Here is a 19,148-nt window from a genome sequence, read left to right on the forward strand (position 1 = left end):
TGACTAAATAAGTAAATTGACCCCAGCCTTGGATTCCTTGCATACAATCAGACCACCTGCTCTCCTGTTCTGTTGGGGAAAAGGCTTTGCAGCCTAATGAATGTTTGTTTGAGTTCAGTACTGAAGGTTGGAGTGAAATGATCTGAAACTTTTGAACAGTTGTTTTCTTTTTAAGTCAATGTTACATTTATTAAAACCAAATAAATGTTTGTTTTGAATCAGGATGAAAGTGAGCTGAGTGTGCCATCATATTCAGGCTCAGCACATCTCTGTGTTTTACTTTGCACCATGCACTGGCCAGCCAGGAATGGTGGTAATACTTTTTACTCTATTTGAGTAGTTAAAGTATTCAAGCAGACAGTATTTCTTACTCACTGGAATACTGGAGCAGGCTGTTATTGAGCTGACAACCTTCTGATTAGGAGATATTGAACTTTGAAGGCATAAAAATACACACACTAAACTAGAAGTTTGTGGCCTTTAACCTTCGTTGAGGCCTAGCATCTATTGTTTAGTGTTTAGATATGACATGCATAAACTGTGTAAACAAACCTTATCAGGCTACGTGGATGTTTTGGAGACCCTGTCGTCACAGGAGATAGACACGGTATCTTAATGTACTTCCTGTCTTCTTTTTATCTCCAGCAATTCAAAGACAGAAGTGACAGAGGGGCATAGTTTTGTGCATTCGTGAGCAACTACACGATCACCTTCCAACAAGTCAGGACTGCAAGATTTCTCCAGCACTGTCAATCTTTACCTTTTCTTTTTTCCTTTTTAACTCACAGGTTGCGAAGAAAATACAGGGTTAGAGAGGCTAAAGTATATTCTCTCACAGTTTTACCCCAGGTAGTCATTAAAATGTCAGTTGCACGTCCAGTCTGCAGCTTAGTTGTAAATCCTCAAATGTTAGCAGGTAGCTGTTTATGTGGATTATTTGCTTTCTGTTCATCCTTCCATGGCTTCATCCCTTAACTCTGCGCGAGTGGTGCCTCTCCGCTGGCTTTCACACAGTGCTTTTCTTTTTTTTCTTCTAACTTACTGTACTTTTCTTCACTTCCCTGAGTCTGCAGTTATGTAGTTAGCCCACAGTATTCCTGCACACCCACTCTCACAAGTGCATACTGTGCATGATGTGGTTTTCATAAAGCCCTTTATAAGCTTTAAAAGAATGCTCAAGGTTTAAAGTGCTCTCAGGTTCTTGTTGGTTTGCAGAACTTTACAGTCACGTTTCCTCCAAAGGCCTCTTATACCATTTTTTCCATGTTCAAGTATCTTCTGTCTTTTCTCTATGAGTTCAAACTACTCCACTGTTTATATTTCAACAGACCAGAATTTCAATGGTTGCTTAAACATTTCTTATGAATGTAACTTTTTGTATATATTAATGTTGTCAGAAACACAGACCTGGTTGCTTTACATGTGAGAAATCACGTATTGAAGACCGGGAGGAGACGCAGGGCGTCACAAGCTAGTTTACTCACAGTACCAAGCCTGGATAAACGGGAGGGTTGGAAGATCATACTTTGTCAAATTTGTGCCAAATCAAACATGCCGATCCATCCGCTGTGGCGATCCCTTGAAAAATAAAGGAGCAGTTGAAAATATCTTGCAGGGCATACCTAATATACTTACTGCATTTACCTTTAGGTCAGTAAGGTCCATGTAAAAACGCTAAACTGTGGAATTTTAATATGTTTTTCAAGATTTTGGCCTGAAGTTAGGCAATAATGTGTTACTCATACAATGCTGTATAGTTACAAATGAAGACATATGTTCATTTCTGAATTACATATGCGTAAGGTTCAGAAACTAGGAGCCTTAGATTACACGCAGCTGCACCAGTGAGCCGTCTGAAGAGTGACAACCTTTTTAATAACCTGATCAGCATTCATTTTCTCACAGCTGCATAATGTAGAACAAAGTGAAAATGTATTACTATTAAACTCTAAACCTAAGTAAAGTAAAATAATAGCTTTCATACCTCTCTCCTGGGTGGGGTGTGTCATTATAAATGAGTCATATCTTTTTCTCCAGCAAATGTTTTCCTCTTAACGGAGCATGAACCCGAAAAGAAGCGGTCGGTGGTAGATTTCACACCTTGCACAAGTGGTTTCAGATCATTTATCTGAAATTTGAACATTGATCATATTGATCGTTGTTTCTGGAAGGAAGTCCATAATTATGTGGTAACCGTGAAGAGTTTTCATGTTCAGCGGGATTGTTGGGTATAGTTTTGAGGGTTTATTTCTTCACAAAGGTTAGGGCAAATCTTTAACCTCAAGTTTTCCCTTGTTTTTGTAATTGAGCAACTTGTTTGGTAAGTTTCTTCTAAATGATAGCCTTGATTCTTACTTTTGATTATGGAGGAGCTTTCCTCCAGGGAAAGGCAGACAGGTGCAGTCGAGAGAAGAGAGGAAAGCCGGAACAAAATAACTAGCTATTAGAAAGGCTATAGTGAAAGAGCACAAAGAGAAGGACAGATCAGAGACTGTAAAAAGAGAAAGAAAGTGCGAACATGTAGGAGAAAATAAATCATGTCTCTCTGAAAGGTCTGACGGTATAATTTAACTGTAAAATCTATTATAAAAGCAAAATGAAAAGGCAATAATCCAAAGTTCACACCTTTTGATTGTGCGTGTGTGTGTGTGCGCTCGGGAACTGATGGTGTGAGTCGCGGAGGGGATCAAGTTGCTGAACAAACCACTCAGCAGATTCCTCAAAGTTTTTCTGTCCGCTGTGTGTTTTTCTTTTGTGTGTGTGTGCGTGAGAGAGCGAGAGAGAGACAAGTGTATGCTTTTTGTTTACGTAAAGTGTGTGACTGTATGTGTGTCGTGCAGCCCGCAGTGTTGTGCCAGCCTCAGGCACACAGTTAACTGTCAGGATGGGGTAACAAGCAGCAGCTGACCTGCTGATGGAGTGGAAGTGAATGGGTCAGAACAAGAAGAAAGCGTCTGTGTGTCCGTCTGTGTGAGAAAGCTCCTGAAATACACAAATGATTGTACACTTTGTGCTCTGCAGTTTCTGCCTCAATTAACATAAGATCAACTTATTTTATGTTTGTGCGTTTGTGTCAGTGAAAAAGAAGGAAGAGGATAAGTGAGATTTCAGTTTTTTGTGAGTTAATTCTGTCCAATAAGCTGCCTGAAAGGCTAAATGTGGCCTTACGCAAAAAGAAGTCCTATTGGTTTATAATCAGTTTAGAAACTATGGATGTGATAATGGAATATGGCTTATAAACAATAACAGCAAGGTTTCTCCAAAGGCATAAATAGCACACTTGTGAGTATTGGTGTAATTTAAGCCTGAGAACAGACAAATTGTCACTGAAGCGTACTGCAGGAAAGTACACATAGAGTTTGGTTTTTAAAATCTTAAGTTTTACTACAGTACAGGGCAGAACTAAAGACGTAAATGTTACTTTTCAAACATACCTGGTAATAACAATGAGCTCCTGAGGATTCGTTTGTGTTGCAGCATTCCAAACTTTTGAGACACACAATATTTTACAGATGCACACACATGCTCACACACCTCTACCTTGATCGGTACATCAGCGCTGTGTCCCGCTGTCAAGAGCTCTCCATGAAAAGCATTCCTCGGCTCTCCCCTCTCGCCCCAGTCTCGCTTGCCTGCCAACAACAACGTTGTGTTGGACTCTGCAAACCCATCTGACTCAAAGACCATTGGAACGTTAGGGGCAATAAAAGACCAGAACTCTCAATCAAAAACATAAAGGTTCAGCCCCAGCGACCGCATTCTGCCAAAATATACAACACAACAAAAAATGACCAAATTAGCGCTTTAAAAAAAGTCATGTTTGAATGCTGCTCCTCTACTTCTGATGATATTTTGCAGCTCTTATTTTGCCATGCTAGTTACGCTATAGATAGTATTTTTACCATGCTAAGAAAATTTGTAATTTTTAAATTCTTATGTGAAATGCATTCGTGAGTTTGATTTGAATAAACAGCACAGCACTGGCAATCATCACCGAATTTCTGCAAATGCAAAATAGAAAACCAGACAAAACACATTAGAACTGCGAGTTAATTTGTCACTGTGTCATATCACAAAATGTTAGCGTGAGAAAACACAGACGTGTATTCGTGGTATTTGGCACCCAGAGCCAGAAAAACAGTCTGTTTGTACTTGAGTGTAACAACTAATTGCATTTGCATTAATTTTGCTAATAAGTGTCCAATTTTAGAGCGAATATAGAATAATGGACATGGGGCCAAACCAGGTGAGTTTACTCGACCTTCTGTGGGGCACGGCCGGTTACATCAGGGCTAACTAGCCAGAGAAGAACTACAAGACAAACATACAAGACTATTATATCGACTGAGGCCATTTTTTGGGATCCTTGCAATGCTCAGATCTTGCTCTAGTATATAAATTTAAATGTAGTCACAAGGCAGTGTGATGATGTCATAATGTCATGCATAATACATGTTTTGTCGAGCAAACTTGCACGTCATTGTCATAAAATTAAAGTCATATGATGCATTTCTAAGTTTGTACTTTTAAAATGTGTAATTTTAGCCCATAGGTAGATGGTGGCTCGGCAATATGATGGTGTCATAATATGTATTATACATGAGAACCTCCACCTCTCTATATGCCCAGCTTGGACAGTGGAGATTTGGAGTATTAGAGTAAGATACTGTTGAATTAATAACTCACAGCGTGTCTTTTATCATGTCTTCCTTCTCTCACCCCAACCGGTCACGGCAGATGGCCCCGCCCCTCCCTGAGCCTGATTCTGCTAGAGGTTTCTTCCTGTTGAAAGGGAGTTTTTCCTTCCCACTGTCGCCAAACTGCTTGCTCATAGGGGGTCATATGATTGTTGGGTTTTTCTCTGTATTTATTATTGTAGGGTCTACCTGACAATATAAAGGTCCTAGAGGCAACCGTTGTTGTGATTTGGCGCTGTCTAAATAAAACTGAACTGCACTGGATTCAAATGAGTCAGTATAGTGCCACAGTACATATGCTATTGGATAATTGGGTGTAGTTGGTGAAAGAGAGTTTATTCGTGACATAGCTTCTGCTAAAAAAAAATAAATGCTTGTAGCATATTAAGGTACTACTCTAAGTATTTGTTTACAGTAACTACAGTACAGTAACTAATATTCCCCATATTGTCTGAATATAAGGTCATCGTTTGGTGAGGGTAGTTTAGGATTTACTAAAGAACTGATGATTATACTGCTATAGTCCGTCTAAACAGCCAAACCTGCCCAGGAATTCTGTTGATAGTGTAAACTTACATAAAATAAATCCAGAATAAATTTACTGATTTTATCTTGAGAAGTAAGAGCTTAAAGTGATGAAGCTAATGTGCATGAAAGTATGTGTTTGCTCCAAATACAGACTAATTCATCATCCAGGTTGGAACTTGAGCTTCGCATTTGCCGTTGTTTTGGGAGTAACTGCTGAAAGAACAGAATGTACAGTATGAACTAATTTTTTCTTTATTTGGCCTTCAGACTTTCTCCATCAGTCCATGCAGAGATCGTGCAGCTCTGAGCAGGAAGCTTCTGTCCCTGCAGGAATAGCATGCGTCTGACGTGGGCTATATTTTCCTGTAGTTAAGCTGCAGAATACCCAACGTGCATATTCAGTCTGTCTACATACTCCGTACTGTATAACCATAGGGCAGACAGAGAGGGGGTGAGCATTTGTTTATGCATATGTGGGCACAAACAAACTATCTTCAAGGAGCTTTAAATTATTGTGGGAAGTCAGTTGTGGGCAAGAGAAGCCCATTTTAAAGCCCTGCAATTTTCTCAAAGATGCCAACTACCCAAAAAGATAAGACAGTAATGCTCAGGCACTCTGAAATTCATAATTACTGTAATTGACTATATACAATGTTAAGAAAAAGTTTGTAAATGGGATCTGTGAGTATGACCTGGTCTTCACAGTGATTGGATGTAAACTGTGGTCCAGTCTTTATCTAAATGACAAATGAGCCTGTGACCCCAAGTTCAGGTTAAGTGGTGGTCCTACAGACAGCCTACAGATAACTTTGCAGACTATAATCTATATGTTTACTGTCACCAGGGGGCAGTGTCAGAAACAACCAGTCTGTGTGCTGCGCTTGCTTATGTCCATCAGCCAGCGGCAAAGAAGAGCAAAGTTATAACAAATAAAGCGCTAAAGTAAAACTAGGTGTTAAAAACAATGCAGCCTCCATCTGTGCTTCTTACGCAGTATTTTATGTTTTTAGTGCTTTTCCAATTTGTGTTGAACTCCGCTGTTATTCGGGTCCCTATTCTGGGCCACTTTTCAACATACACACAGCCTCGTCCACATCGAGCATCTTTCTAGTTACCGCTCTGCCTGGCCTGTCTACAGTGTTGCTGACTGATGAAAAGTAAAGTCTGTCTGTTTCCAATTTACATCAATATTTAGGCTTACTATCCAACTGCTTTACTCAACTACACTGGGCTTCAGCTGGCAGACAACCACAGTGACCTAATGCTATAAAATACCTTGATAAAGCTGATTTTTTTCAGCTTTTCTGACCCATAGGCAACAATGCATTCCCAAATTATGATGCTTCCTGTTCAGTATTTTTTCATTAGGATGGTGTCAGTGTGCAGGAATCTTTTACACTTTGTGTTTACATCAGTCCGTGTAAACATCAGGTGTGTAGTGAAGTTTCTTTAATTGGAAAATAGCTGCTTTTCTATCTCATTAAAAGTGTGCGTTCATTTAAGATGAATTCTTTGTGCACATCGCAGATGACTCATTACTAAATTCTGCATTCATAGACAGTTTGTCTAACTGTGAAGTGATAAATATCTACCACCCATTAAAGTTACTTTATGCAAAGCAAATGTTTCTTGTCGGAGTCTTCCAGGACCTCTTTTTTATGAGCCGTGGTTCAATTTAGCAGATGTTTCTTGTCAATGTGAAATAAAATTGTGTTTTTTGTAAATCAACACATCTCTAACCCACACCTCCAGTATTATTCGAGTGACTGGACTTGGACTGGATGGTTAGTCACTCCTGACCCCAGTTAGCATTCGTTGGTGTCGTAATTCAAGACAAATATGCATTATATTTATTTAAATTCACATGCTTTTCTTCCTGTTGAAGGTTATGTTTTATTTTTTTTTTATATTATATTTTTGTAAACCTACTTTCAGCTGCGTATTTACCATTTACTTAATAGGAGCCTCATGTGCAGAAGTACATAGACAACCTGAACTGCGTCTCGTGAAAAAGAAGGAAAGATTTTTTTTTTTTACTTGCTTTAGTTTCACCCCCAAGAGACAGATTTAAAAAGACTTTTCTGTGGTCAAAGACCTGGGAGCAGGGGAGGAGGAGGAGGAAAAGAGGCTGCTGTTCGTGTGTTCCCATCACTGGGGAGAGAGAGAGTGGGAAGGAAGAAAATTTAGAGGTAGAGGAGGAAGATGTAGAAGAGGTTAACTGTCGAAAGTTGAGAGGTTTGGATAGAGGTCCTGTTCCTGTGATACCCTGGGGACGAAATTGAGGAAGTGTGCGTATGTGTATGCGTGTGCGCACGCAAATGTGAAAAAGCCAGGAGAGGGAGAAAAAGAAAAGAGTCTGCAGTGAACGAAGAGGACGGCGTGAATGAGTGTGCTGAAAGAGGAAAAGAGTGAGCAAAGTGGAGTGGCAGAAAGGAAAAGAGTGATGTCAGGGGAAATGAAAATGAAGGGAGGGGGTTACGGACAAGAAAAAAGATTGGTAGTGGAGTAGTTTAGAGGTAAGGGGAATAAGATTACAATCTTAGAGGAAGAAAAAAGATAGAAATAAATAAATAAATACAAAGGAGAATTAGGATTGTGTGGCAGTAATACCACCAATCAAAAGAGGTAAATGTGTGCAAGAAAAAGAAAGATGGGAAAATATTTCAGACACACTAAGTAAAGAAAAAATGGATTTTATGTGTGTTCAGAGAGATATATATCAGAAGAAAATAACAAAAGCAGACCAAGAGATCCAGCGATATGTAACCACATTACCAGGAAAGAAAAGAATAGATGTATAGGGTAGGAAAAGGAGAAAGAGTGAACTCTCGGGCCCCTAATGAGAAAGCCATACAGATGAACGAACACATTCCCCTATCCAGGAATGATGAGTTTGGAGGAGAGCAGGCTCCTCTGAATACCTGTATGACTAATGTCTTTTTCACACATTTCACTTCCATCCATCCATCACTGTGTCCACATCCTGTTTCCATGTTTAAATAACAGCCCTCCTTGTTAGCACAAGCTAGGAACTACTGTAACGGTTCCCCCATTTTTATAACTCTCTTCTCACCTCTTTAGGATTTTTTTCTTCATCTTGTTCATCTCCTACTTCTGCAGCTGCACAGTGAAGGAATGAATCTAGTTCCAGCTTAGCCTTTTTAAGGGTTTTTTTTTGTTTTTGTTTATATATTTAAACAAATCTGGTGTTGCATTCCATAACCCATAATCTGCTCTCACTCTCTACACACAAAGCCCCACCCCCAGAGTCAGCAACTAAACCAGGCCTAGCTCACTTATGTATCTTCGTCATTGCTCCAAACTACATTTAGCAACATTTTTAGCCCCACGAGGTGTTGCTTTTGTACCACAGGCACACCTCTGTCTGCAGGTTGCAGCAGCATATTCATTCACATATTCAAACACAGGGAGAACATGCAAACTCCACACAGAAAGACCCCAGCCTGATGGTGGAATTGAACTCAGGACCTTCTTGCTGTGCAGCAACAGTGCTAACCACCGTGCTGCCCCTACACTGCTGAAATGACTGAATTCAGACTGAACTGAACAGTGACAATGTCATCTTAGTTCAGTAACTGTTTAATTGTACCCAGAGCTTTAAAAAAAGATAAATATAAATAAGAACAGCTTCACTGGGAATTTGGCTTTTATGGAATCACGTCTAGGTGTGGGCAATGAGAAAAGAGACAAGTAAACAGATGTTGGCCGCCTGGAGATGGACATGTTTATTAGCCTTAGCACTTTCTGGAAAGACTTTAGCAACATGCAGGAAGAGCGTATATTTTGAAACAGGGTAAGGAAACTATGTTTTTGTGGTGTATTTCAATCAGTGTGTTTTAATAAAAGTGCTTGTGACATCTCATGGTTTTCACTTGGCACACTTAGTAGAAAATAAAGAGATATAGATTGTGTAATGCCACTCAGCCTAAAAATACAGTCATATGATTTATGCATGTCATGCGCGCCAATGCTCCACGGCTGGACAATGATGTATTTTCTTAATGTTCAAAAACCCAATTTAATTTTGGGATTGCCCCGCACTTAATAATCTGTTGTGGCTCTCGTCGCTCCTGTTTCTCACGCCAGCCACACAGAAGTGAAAAACTGGAATGCCAGCTGTGATAAAACTAGTCAATCTTTCACTGTTCTTAGTGGATCGCTACTATAATGATTACCCCTAAAACCTTTTATGATTGCACTTAAAACAGTCTGCACTTCTTTGCCTTTTCTTCTTCACTCTCAACCCCCCACACCAGGCTACTCCTTTTCTCCCTTGCACAAAAAATCAACTACGACCTCTAACACAATCACAAGCCAACCAAAAAACAGCATAAGAAGAAGTTCCCGACAGCCAACCAATCATTTTTTGACAAGCACACATTTAAGCAGTATCAAAGGGGGCAATGAATTAAACGCACCTGAAATGTTTGAACTGTATCTGGCCACATCGATTTGATAAACGTCTGTCAGGCGCGCTGTTTTCATGGACCGCCGTTTGTCCTTTCTTTCACATGTTTAACCTACAGGACGTGACCTGAAGTTAGTTGTTTAAGGGTGGATTTTCTTGCAATTGCCTTTTGTTGTTTGCTGGGAAATTGTTTGCTACATGGTGGCCTACTGTGTGTTTTTATTGCTATATTTAGAGAGTATTGTTTTAACCTAAAGGGAGTAATGCAAGGTCAAACAGAGATGCTCAGAAACGAGTTAACTCCCATGCCACTCCTGCTTCCACCTCTCTGTGTTTCTGTTTGTCTTTCTTTGTATGCCTGTCCTATTCACTCGTATTTCATTCCCTTTCTCTTCGCAGACTTACTCCCTTAAATTCCATACTCCCTTATTCCCTTATTCATTTCCTCCTCACTTCTCCTCTTACCTTCCCTCTTTCCTTCCTCTGTTTCTCCCCCCCTCTCTTTGTTCTGTCCCCTCCATTTCTCTCCATCATTTCCTCCCACCTTTCCAATTCGATCAGGCTACTTTAATCCCTTTTGTTTTCCTAGTGTGCTATTTCACAGTAGAGCGGCTACCGAGCGGTCAAGGTCATGCCTGGCTTCGTGTCAGTGTGGCATATCAAATGATATTAAACTTACTAATTGGCTTTGTGTTTGCTTCCAATGGATGCTTTTAAGACTGTAAATTTACCAAGGAGTAAACTTACTTCTTGAACTTCCTGGAATAATTAGATTGTATTTTGTATTTAAGTTATAATCTAACTTATGAGCTTGTCAAACAACAAATTTGTTCAAAACTGTAGTATTTTGTCTTTTTCTTGGAGGGGTCAGAATGATCCATTTTCTCGTAGATCAAGTTGCACACTCTTCATTCATGCCCAGTATACTAATATACTAATTATTCAGGTCTTACATAACCAGGCTGAATTTACTGCTGATGCTACTACCGGTACTAAAGTTTTCATTTTTCTTCTACCCTCAAGGTCCCCCCAGGGTGTCAGAGCGGGTGAACCATCGGCAGAGCGCACGTCTGGGTCGCACGGTTAAGCTGCCCTGCCCTGTGGAGGGTGACCCCCCTCCCCTCATCATGTGGACCAAAGATGGCCGCAACATCCACAGGGGCTGGACACGGTTCAGGGTGTCACAGCACGCTCTGCGTATTAAGGAGGTGGAGATGGACGATGCAGGAACTTACATCTGTAAGGCCACCAATGGGTTTGGCAGCGTAAATGTCAACTACACACTTATTGTGATAGGTAAGTGTTTGGTGCATGAGACATCAATGTGAACCTTTGGATGAATTACGTAGTAGAACTGTTTGAGCACGAAATGAATCATTTTGTGCTTCAAGTAAATGGTAAATGTAAAATTGAGTTGCACCAGTGCAGGCGATGCAAACTGTTAGTCCGGAGGCATGGAAATTCCTCATCTGTGTGTGCGTCTCAATGTTAATGTCACTATAAAAGAGGCTTTGTTGTGCCATGTTTCTTTTTCCTATACAATGCCCAGAAGGCTGTATTGTTGTTAGTGTCTGGGTGGGTGAGCTGTTATGTGGAGGCAGTAGTCTGTGACTCCTCTGACAACCTTGTTGCACAAATACAAGTGTGTATTTTATTTTATGTACATGGACTCAAATAACCACTTCCCTCAACTCTTATCCATGTAAACAAAATACCTGTTGGAAGGACAGTGTGTCAGCGTACATTTACACATGCAAGCCTCTGTCTTTGCCTGCTCGTGTGTCTGGGTCTGTGTGCCGGTGAACCTCCACACCCGTCTGTGTGCGCGCGCGCTTCATTCCACGAGTTTGTGCACATGCCACCCGATTTTGTGTGTGTCTCTGTGTGTGCGTGCGCGCGCGCGTGTGTGTGTGTGTGTCAGGTTTCAGTCAGTAGAGTGGATGCCAGCAGAGTGATTAAGGCTGCATAGCGTTCCAGAGAATCTGACTAAAGCTGTACTCTCTATACTGCGTCGGCACTTCAAAGACTGGGTTGAGTGAAATGCTCCGATGCAAATTCATTCATTCGGTGTTTTAAAAGGACAAAAGTATATCTTCAATTTGAAATTAAGTCATGCACCAAAGTTAACAGGAGCCAGGTTGAAATCTTAGACAACACAACACTCGCAGAAAACCTAATGATGCAGCGTTTTATCTATCAATGAATATGAAGATTTTCTTCCTATAGATACAGCATAGATTTTATTATCATTGAAATGACAGGTCTGAATTTCGGTTATAGTGTCAACAATACAGTTTCAGTCCCAGTTTTCCATAAATTTGCATATTGCCGGTCGAAAATATCCTTTTATTTTCCTGTAATTATTATCGGTATGCATTCAAAGCTGCATCGGTCTTGACCTGAACTTCAAAGGCAAGCTGGCATACAGAGGGCGGGGGCGGTGGTGGAAGGGTTGGGGGGCAACAGCTGCCGCTGAGGTCATCCAGGCAAGCAGCTGCTGCCCCCTTCTCCCCTCCCTCATTCACTGTCCCTTTCACTCACTTCACATATGCACACACACGTTCATGCTATGCACAGTTAATTGGGCAAATGTATGTATATTATGTGTTTGTCAGTCTCACTGGTAATGAGAACCAATCCTGTGAATTACAACATCAAAACTTGAGAATAGGATCCTTTCCACTTAAAGCAAAGTAAACTGTGCAAAAGTAGACAGTCATACAATATATTGACTTTCAAGCTCATTAGAGCAGCAAGGATTGGCTTGAGAGTTTTGCATGCATGTACATGTACATGTAATTAATTAAAAATCCAAGCAGGGTAATGTAACTTGTATGTTTCCAATAGAAAATGATCGTGGCTTGCAGACTCTGGAAACTGTTTTCGTAGCTGGATCAATCTACATTGGTAAGGATGCTCAGAGCATGGAGCAGTAGTTGTTGTAATACCTTACTCTGTGGACCTTTACCTGTTTCTCTGTTTGATGTACTTTGCTGCTCTGCTAAGGGTTCTCTCACTGTTTCGCTTCCTTGCTTCCACCACACGTCCCCTTCGCTTTCATCTCCCCTCCTTACCTGTGTGGTCCTGTGTTAATTATCTTATGACCGGTCTGTTTCACAGTAATGAGCCCACACCTGCATCTTATTGTATTTCCCTCTCAATTTCTAACCAAGAGTATCATTTAACACCTTTTTCTTATTAGCACCCAATATCAGCGCTCATTCCTCCTTCCCCCAGTCAGCTGGCTCATTTTCCTCCAACCACGTTTAATTTGTACCAATATTTTCACAGTTTCCTATTTTCCCCAGATGTTTTAGCATTCGATTGCCGTAAAACACCCACTGTACTCCGCCTCAGTGGTTGGAAGGCATGGAGAGGCATTTTGTGAAGGCAGGCTTTTGTTGATGTGGGGAAATTGGAAGATTCTTTGAAGGGTTAGTTCTTTTATTGTGTGTAGGTTGGAAAATGTTTGTAAGTAAAATGTGTGCGTGTGTTTGTGTGAGTGTGTGGTTGTTTATTTGAGGACTTTTGCATGCGCGTATGTTCATGCGTCGTTGTGAGAAGATTTATTGGACCACCAATAAAGTGAAACCAAAAAAGATTTTTTTTCTGCTCTACAAACCACAGTGACCTTCAAAAAAACTGAAAAGGCGAGGCAAGCTTCTCTTTCGTACTCCCGCAGTCTTTTCGTGCAGTTTCTTCTCTTTTGTTCTCCCTTATTCGCTTTTCTTTAACTTTGTCTTTTCATATTGTGAATTTTTTTTTCTTTTACTAGAGCAATGAATTATAGAACATTTATAGCTTAAACCAGATGCGATGACAATGAAAGCATGTCTGGAGCAGAATTGGGAAACTGTGCATAAAAAGGACGGAAGGAAATGGCTTGGAGTCGTGTGTGTGTGCGTGCATGCTTGCATTTAGGCGTGCTTTCAGTGCATGTGCGCATAAAAATGCGGTTTTGAGTTTTAATGAGCACGTGCGTGTGTGTCAGTGTGCATATGCAGGTCTGTTCGCAAGTGGGTGACATGATGATTTGTGGTGATTTAAGAGCTCAACCATAGCAGCTGACATCTGTTCATAATTGGAGAACAAAGCGCAAAGACAGGCAGAGAAAGATATCAAACCTCGACCTAACGTATGTTTGAATAAATACGGTTGTACATGATTTATGTTCATCAAGCCGTGGCTACGTAATGAAGACTGAAGCAAGACAAATCACAACATTAAACATGACAAATGGCAAAAACCAAAGCAGGACTATGAAGAAAATTGATTTAGAAAATTATTGTTTCTTCAATAACATCTGGTGATTTAATGCCAGGATTAGCCCACTAATAGCAGTGAACTCCTGACATCACACAGCTCCGCCCTGTTTGTCATGAAACTTTAATGTGGTACTGCACACCAAATAAATGGTTTCACATCGTTGCCTGAGACTGCTTGTTTCCTGGTAGGCCTGCACTTCTTTGACAGCAAATCCAGCTCGTTTTTGCACGTTCAGTCTTTCTTCATTAAACTGCATTGCATGTGTGAGACCGCAGCTGTCTTCCGGCCAGAAGCTAACACATGAGATCACGTTGCAGACCAACATCATCTCGCCATCCGTCAGTTTCTCCATCCTGATGCCCCCTCTTATTTCGTGTTCTCAAATTTCTGATTTTTTTAATTGAGATATCTGGTGCCTCATCTGAAGAGGATGTAGTGGCAGCCAAGGTTTGCAACTTAATTGGTGTGAGTCACACGCAAAGAGAGAAAAGTATGTGTCTGTGATTGCGCAGAGCTTAAAATGAATCTCAAGTAACCCAGTGTCTTGCCCTCGCTACCTCATCCACCTACTTGACAAATTAACCATTTCTGCTCAGGTTAGTTGGTGTTCACTCTAGCATTTGAGGCCTTACAGGAAGTAGGTCCTCAGTAAAAAGCGCAAAACATTAAAAAAGCTGTCATTTTAAGATAGAGCCCAGAAATCATCACGTTGTTTACCCCTCCTCCTCTTGAACTTAAAGATGCCTTAATAGCAGGGGATCTGGTTCCAGGAGAAGTTCCCTTCCTTTGTCTCTCCTTATGGAAATACCTGTTTCATTATAGCGCATAATTTTATTAGATTCTCAACTGAAGAAGTCTCAGCTGGGAATTTTTAATAATGTATGGTAAAAATCAGAAATAAGTTACATTGTATTCCAGAAGTCTTTGCATTTAAAAATGACACGAGCTTATGCTTGATTCGGCCAACAGTTGCAGAAAGTTAGGGCAGAGTTGAAAGAGTGTATGTGCGCCTGTTTCTTCGCCTGTCACAGTCATTTTGTTCGGTTCCGCATCACATTTGTTCCGTTCTCTTTGGTCCTGCTTTTGTTACAACACGCCGCCCTTACAGTGAAGTAGACAAAGCTGTTGCTCCGGATATCAGGGTGGCACTGTGGAGATGTAAACATGCTGGTGTGTATGCGTGCGTGTTCAGGCAGATATGACGCAGCAGAAAGAACGGGTTCAGGTTTCAAAAGCTGTTTACCACCTTGTTGTTTCTTGTAACGATAAACATTAAGATGCACATGGATATATTTACTGCATCTTTTTGCATATACATGTCAACAAGACGGGACAGGAAAATATTTGTCCAATCCCTCACATGCACATGTCACCGGCAAATGTGGACAAAATACAGATGCAAACTGACATCAGCACAGTCGCACACTCCTCAGAGGCCCCTGCCTCCATTTCACGCTTGTCTGTCCCACATCCTCTCGTTCTGCCTCGTTTCACTTCCAGCAAAGAGGAGGAAAGAAGATGGACATGGGGGAGACGCAGCAAAAGAAAACAGAGCCGTCAACAATGCCGGAGAATAAAAGAGAACAATAAAATCTACGGAAGTCTTGGAAAAGCTGTCTTAACAGGTTGAGATGCATTCAAAGCAGTGTAGGGATAAGGAGAGTTGTATCTGCTGCATCTCCTTTTACCTAACACTGAGGTGGTCTGTGGAAAATAGTAGCCACGAATACTTATCTCTCTTAACTTCTCATGCAAACTACAACCAACTCTTCTCACAGTCACCTTCTCTCTGCTTTTTTTCCCGTCCTTTTTTCATCCACCTCAAATATCCTTCTTGTATTTCTCTCAAAACCCTCCTGCAGTTGGATTCCTTCAGCATTACCAGTCAAGAGGAGACGTCTTTTCTCTTGAGCGTCTTTCACCTCCTCGTTCTTTTGCCTTCTGTTTGCCTTCATGCTCCATTAACATCTGTGTATGACCATGTGTGTGTGTGTGTGTGTCTGAGTGCATATGGCTTTTTCTCTACTGATTGTACGCCAAGTAAAGCTCTCACAGACCCCTAATGGGTCTTAAATACCCCGTGCTAGCTTTGACTTCAATTCTCCGCACTAGATGCCATCTGTCAGTCAACAAGCCTTTTTCTCAAGGCCCAAGCAGTGACTCATTTTGAGGAGAAAATCCACCCAAAAACTGAAGTGAAGCACACGTTTCATATGATTACAGAGAGTGTAAGTGGTATGTCTAACTGAAGGCTGAAAACTCTTTAAATTACAGTTTTTCTATGAAATCCTCCCATTCCTCTCACTGTCGTGTGTCAGAGTTAGATTCAGAGTTAGGGAAAACTGACATCTGCTTCCACTTTCCCACTCGTTACTTCTAATGTAGTTACTGCTAGTAGTAGAAGCTAAATGCATATTGGTATCGACAATATATGGCCAAAACTTCGAAAAGCACCATCTGCTTGATTGTGGAAGAATCTAGAAGACTAGCAGGACGGTGTGCCCTGCTGCACCACAGCAACTGCGCGGTAACAGCTCAGAGGCCAAGGCACTGACCAGGCCTCCAAACTTCACAGATCTCAGTGCCGTCAAGAGTGTGTGCGCCGAGCAAACAGATCCACAGGAGCCAAAGTATCCATCCAGACTGCTTAAGTATTACCAAGGTAGTTTTAACATTGTGGTTGATTCATAGATGTTGTATTAATGTGTTACTGTTGGGTTATCAGGTGAGAGCCGTACGTGTGTCAGAAAGATTAATGGGCTGGGAAAAACCATTAAGCTTTAGTGCAGGTAACTTTCTTTAAAATTACATGTTCTGACAAACTTATAATGTAGCAATTTAATGCTGTAATTGCTTTTTTTTAAGTCAACTTAATAGCAAATACAGCTGTTGAGTAAAGACAGTACTGCTCAGTATGCAGAGTATTTCTGTTTTACTGGCACTCGACCTCTACGTATCCTCTCCGTCTTGCTCTTTGCTGTATTCTGCGCTCTGTTAATTCTGTTTGAGGAAGGAATTTGATCTTAACTTCATTTACCAGCTCCTCAAAACTCTAAAGCAAACACATTTTCACCCTTGGTTTCCACAGCAACTCTCCCACAGCTAATCTAAGGTGTAATGTTACCTCTCTGTGTGTTTTGGCACAGCAGCGTCCTTTGAGTGAAAAACATGAGACTAATAAGAAATGTAGCAGGGTTTTATATGTATCATTTGATGCCCCATCACTCACATCATGAAGTGCACTCCGTCCCCAGATATGGGTAAAACTACACGAAACTGAAAATTTGAGGATGCGAGATGCTTTAAAGTATCTCAGTTTGTCAATTAAGGCGGACGTGTCCAACAGTGATAGAAGATGGGAGAATCTGAAAGGCAGGGAGGGTGAGGACATATCACAATGAAAGCAAGCTAGACTGGAGGAAATATAATTGTAGAAACTGGGTTTGAAGTGGAAGAGTGGAGAGCTATGGTTATAATTCTTTAAAAGGTCTTAAAGGTAAATGTTTTTCTATAAAAATCTACCATTTTGTATTATGGACAATTAAAAAATGTTTGGAAAAAATCTATATTTTTAATAAATTCACAGAACACATGTCGCATTACATTTATGCCGAACTAGACATCGGAACCACATCTTGTTTTTTCGATGGGGTACTAAGAATTAGTGCGCTGTGTGCTTCTGATGACCATCAATGACATAGGTAAGTGCAAATTCAGTAACATTTTATTAATTCTTATTGATTTTGGTTGTTATAAACTCATAAAATTGCTTCCAAAGGGTTTAAAACCCTTAAATCTAACTGTCTTTAAGCATAGGAACCAGAGATTACTGTGTGACAAAACATTTTAATTTAAGATGCTCTGTTTTGCAAAGTTTTTACACAGTCGTATAAGCTTAAGAGAAGCTCTTAACCTCTTAACTTTGAATAGACAGAAAATGTCAGCATGATTACCAATTTAATCTCTATTTTAAACCAAAAAAGAGTCATAATCCAAACTTACATTTTTTGATAACTGTCCATCTTGGACATCAGACACCACAAAAGATAACTGCAGATAAAAGTATACATTTTTAACAAACAAATGATACATTTAGAGATCACAGCCTGCTGTTAGAGAATCAACAAGTTAAGATGTGAGCAGGTGATTTAGCAGGGAGAGCTCGGTGCAATTGTAAGAGGCATCGACAAAGCCTCTCAAGGAGACACTCGCTGTTTCCAGAGTGGGTCCTTATGGGAGATGTGTCCTGCACCCCCATCACTTAACAGCCACCCACTGCCACTCCAAAGCCTCACCCCACCTGCAAATGAAAGCAAACAAGGTGCTTCGGAGAGCCTCTCTGCATAACTTGCAGTCCCTCACACAGAGCAACAATGACGCTACAAACTCACAGCAGTGGGGTTAACCTCTCCAAAAAACTAATTGGTGAAGTCTCTCACACACACACACACTACAAATGACTGGGAGGAGGGGAAGATGGAGGAGAGGAGGGAAGAAGGAGGGAGGAAATGAGGGATTAAGAAAGAGGAGGGAGTAGCGCAACAGATAACTAACATGTAGTACGTCAAATAAATCTGTGAATAATGTAAGTTATATAATAGTTGGATAATAGTGTATCTCTGGGTTCTGTTTAAACAGATAAACAATACTTTAAACTGCTGAAACCATGAGGGATACTGCAGCACGATATTTCCATTTAAAAATACTTAAATATGCGATTAGCTATGTGATATGAATCAAATGATATACTGATCGAGACAACAACAAAAAAAGTTTCCGAAAGTTTTACAAAGAACGAAGGAAAGGGAAGTGAATGGCTGAGTGTGGGTATTCGTGCCTGATCGGAGGAGTTAGCAGGGGAGCTGAACTTCTGAATAGACAGCTTAGTGGCCATTATACGGTCTAGAGGATTAGTCCTGTTAACTATTGTTACCCTCAGGGGGTAGCAGCACACACACACACACACACACACAAATACGCAAGCATTCATGCTGCCATACCTAGACGCGTGTATTTTTTTCCTTTTTATACACTAATTTTATTTATTTATTTATTTATTTATTTATTTTCTATCACATAGATATTAACTCATGCGCAGATAACTTGGAACACACATGCCATACACCCCCACCCTCCCACCCTGCCCTGTAACTCCATAATAGGCCAATCTATTGACAGACCTGCTTGTTCGCTCGAGGAGTCTTTTCTCATTAAGACCAGGATTTTGT

General features: G+C 40.7%; 1 protein-coding gene across 2 annotated transcripts in view; it reads left to right on the forward strand.

Moving 5' to 3' along the window:
• Window positions 1–19,148, forward strand: part of fgfrl1a (fibroblast growth factor receptor like 1a) — a 66,813-nt gene that overhangs the window by 15,473 nt on the left and 32,192 nt on the right. The window contains exons 3-4 of one of the 2 annotated variants that reach the window (XM_026182139.1): window positions 10,678–10,950; window positions 12,502–12,561. In XM_026182139.1, the coding sequence (XP_026037924.1) occupies window positions 10,678–10,950; window positions 12,502–12,561 (333 nt within the window). The remainder of the gene's footprint in view (window positions 1–10,677; window positions 10,951–12,501; window positions 12,562–19,148) is intronic. The other variant, XM_026182149.1, reaches the window with a different exon arrangement.

Source organism: Astatotilapia calliptera, chromosome 2 (genome assembly GCF_900246225.1).
Source record: "Astatotilapia calliptera chromosome 2, fAstCal1.2, whole genome shotgun sequence".
Taxonomy (NCBI): Eukaryota; Metazoa; Chordata; class Actinopteri; order Cichliformes; family Cichlidae; genus Astatotilapia; species Astatotilapia calliptera.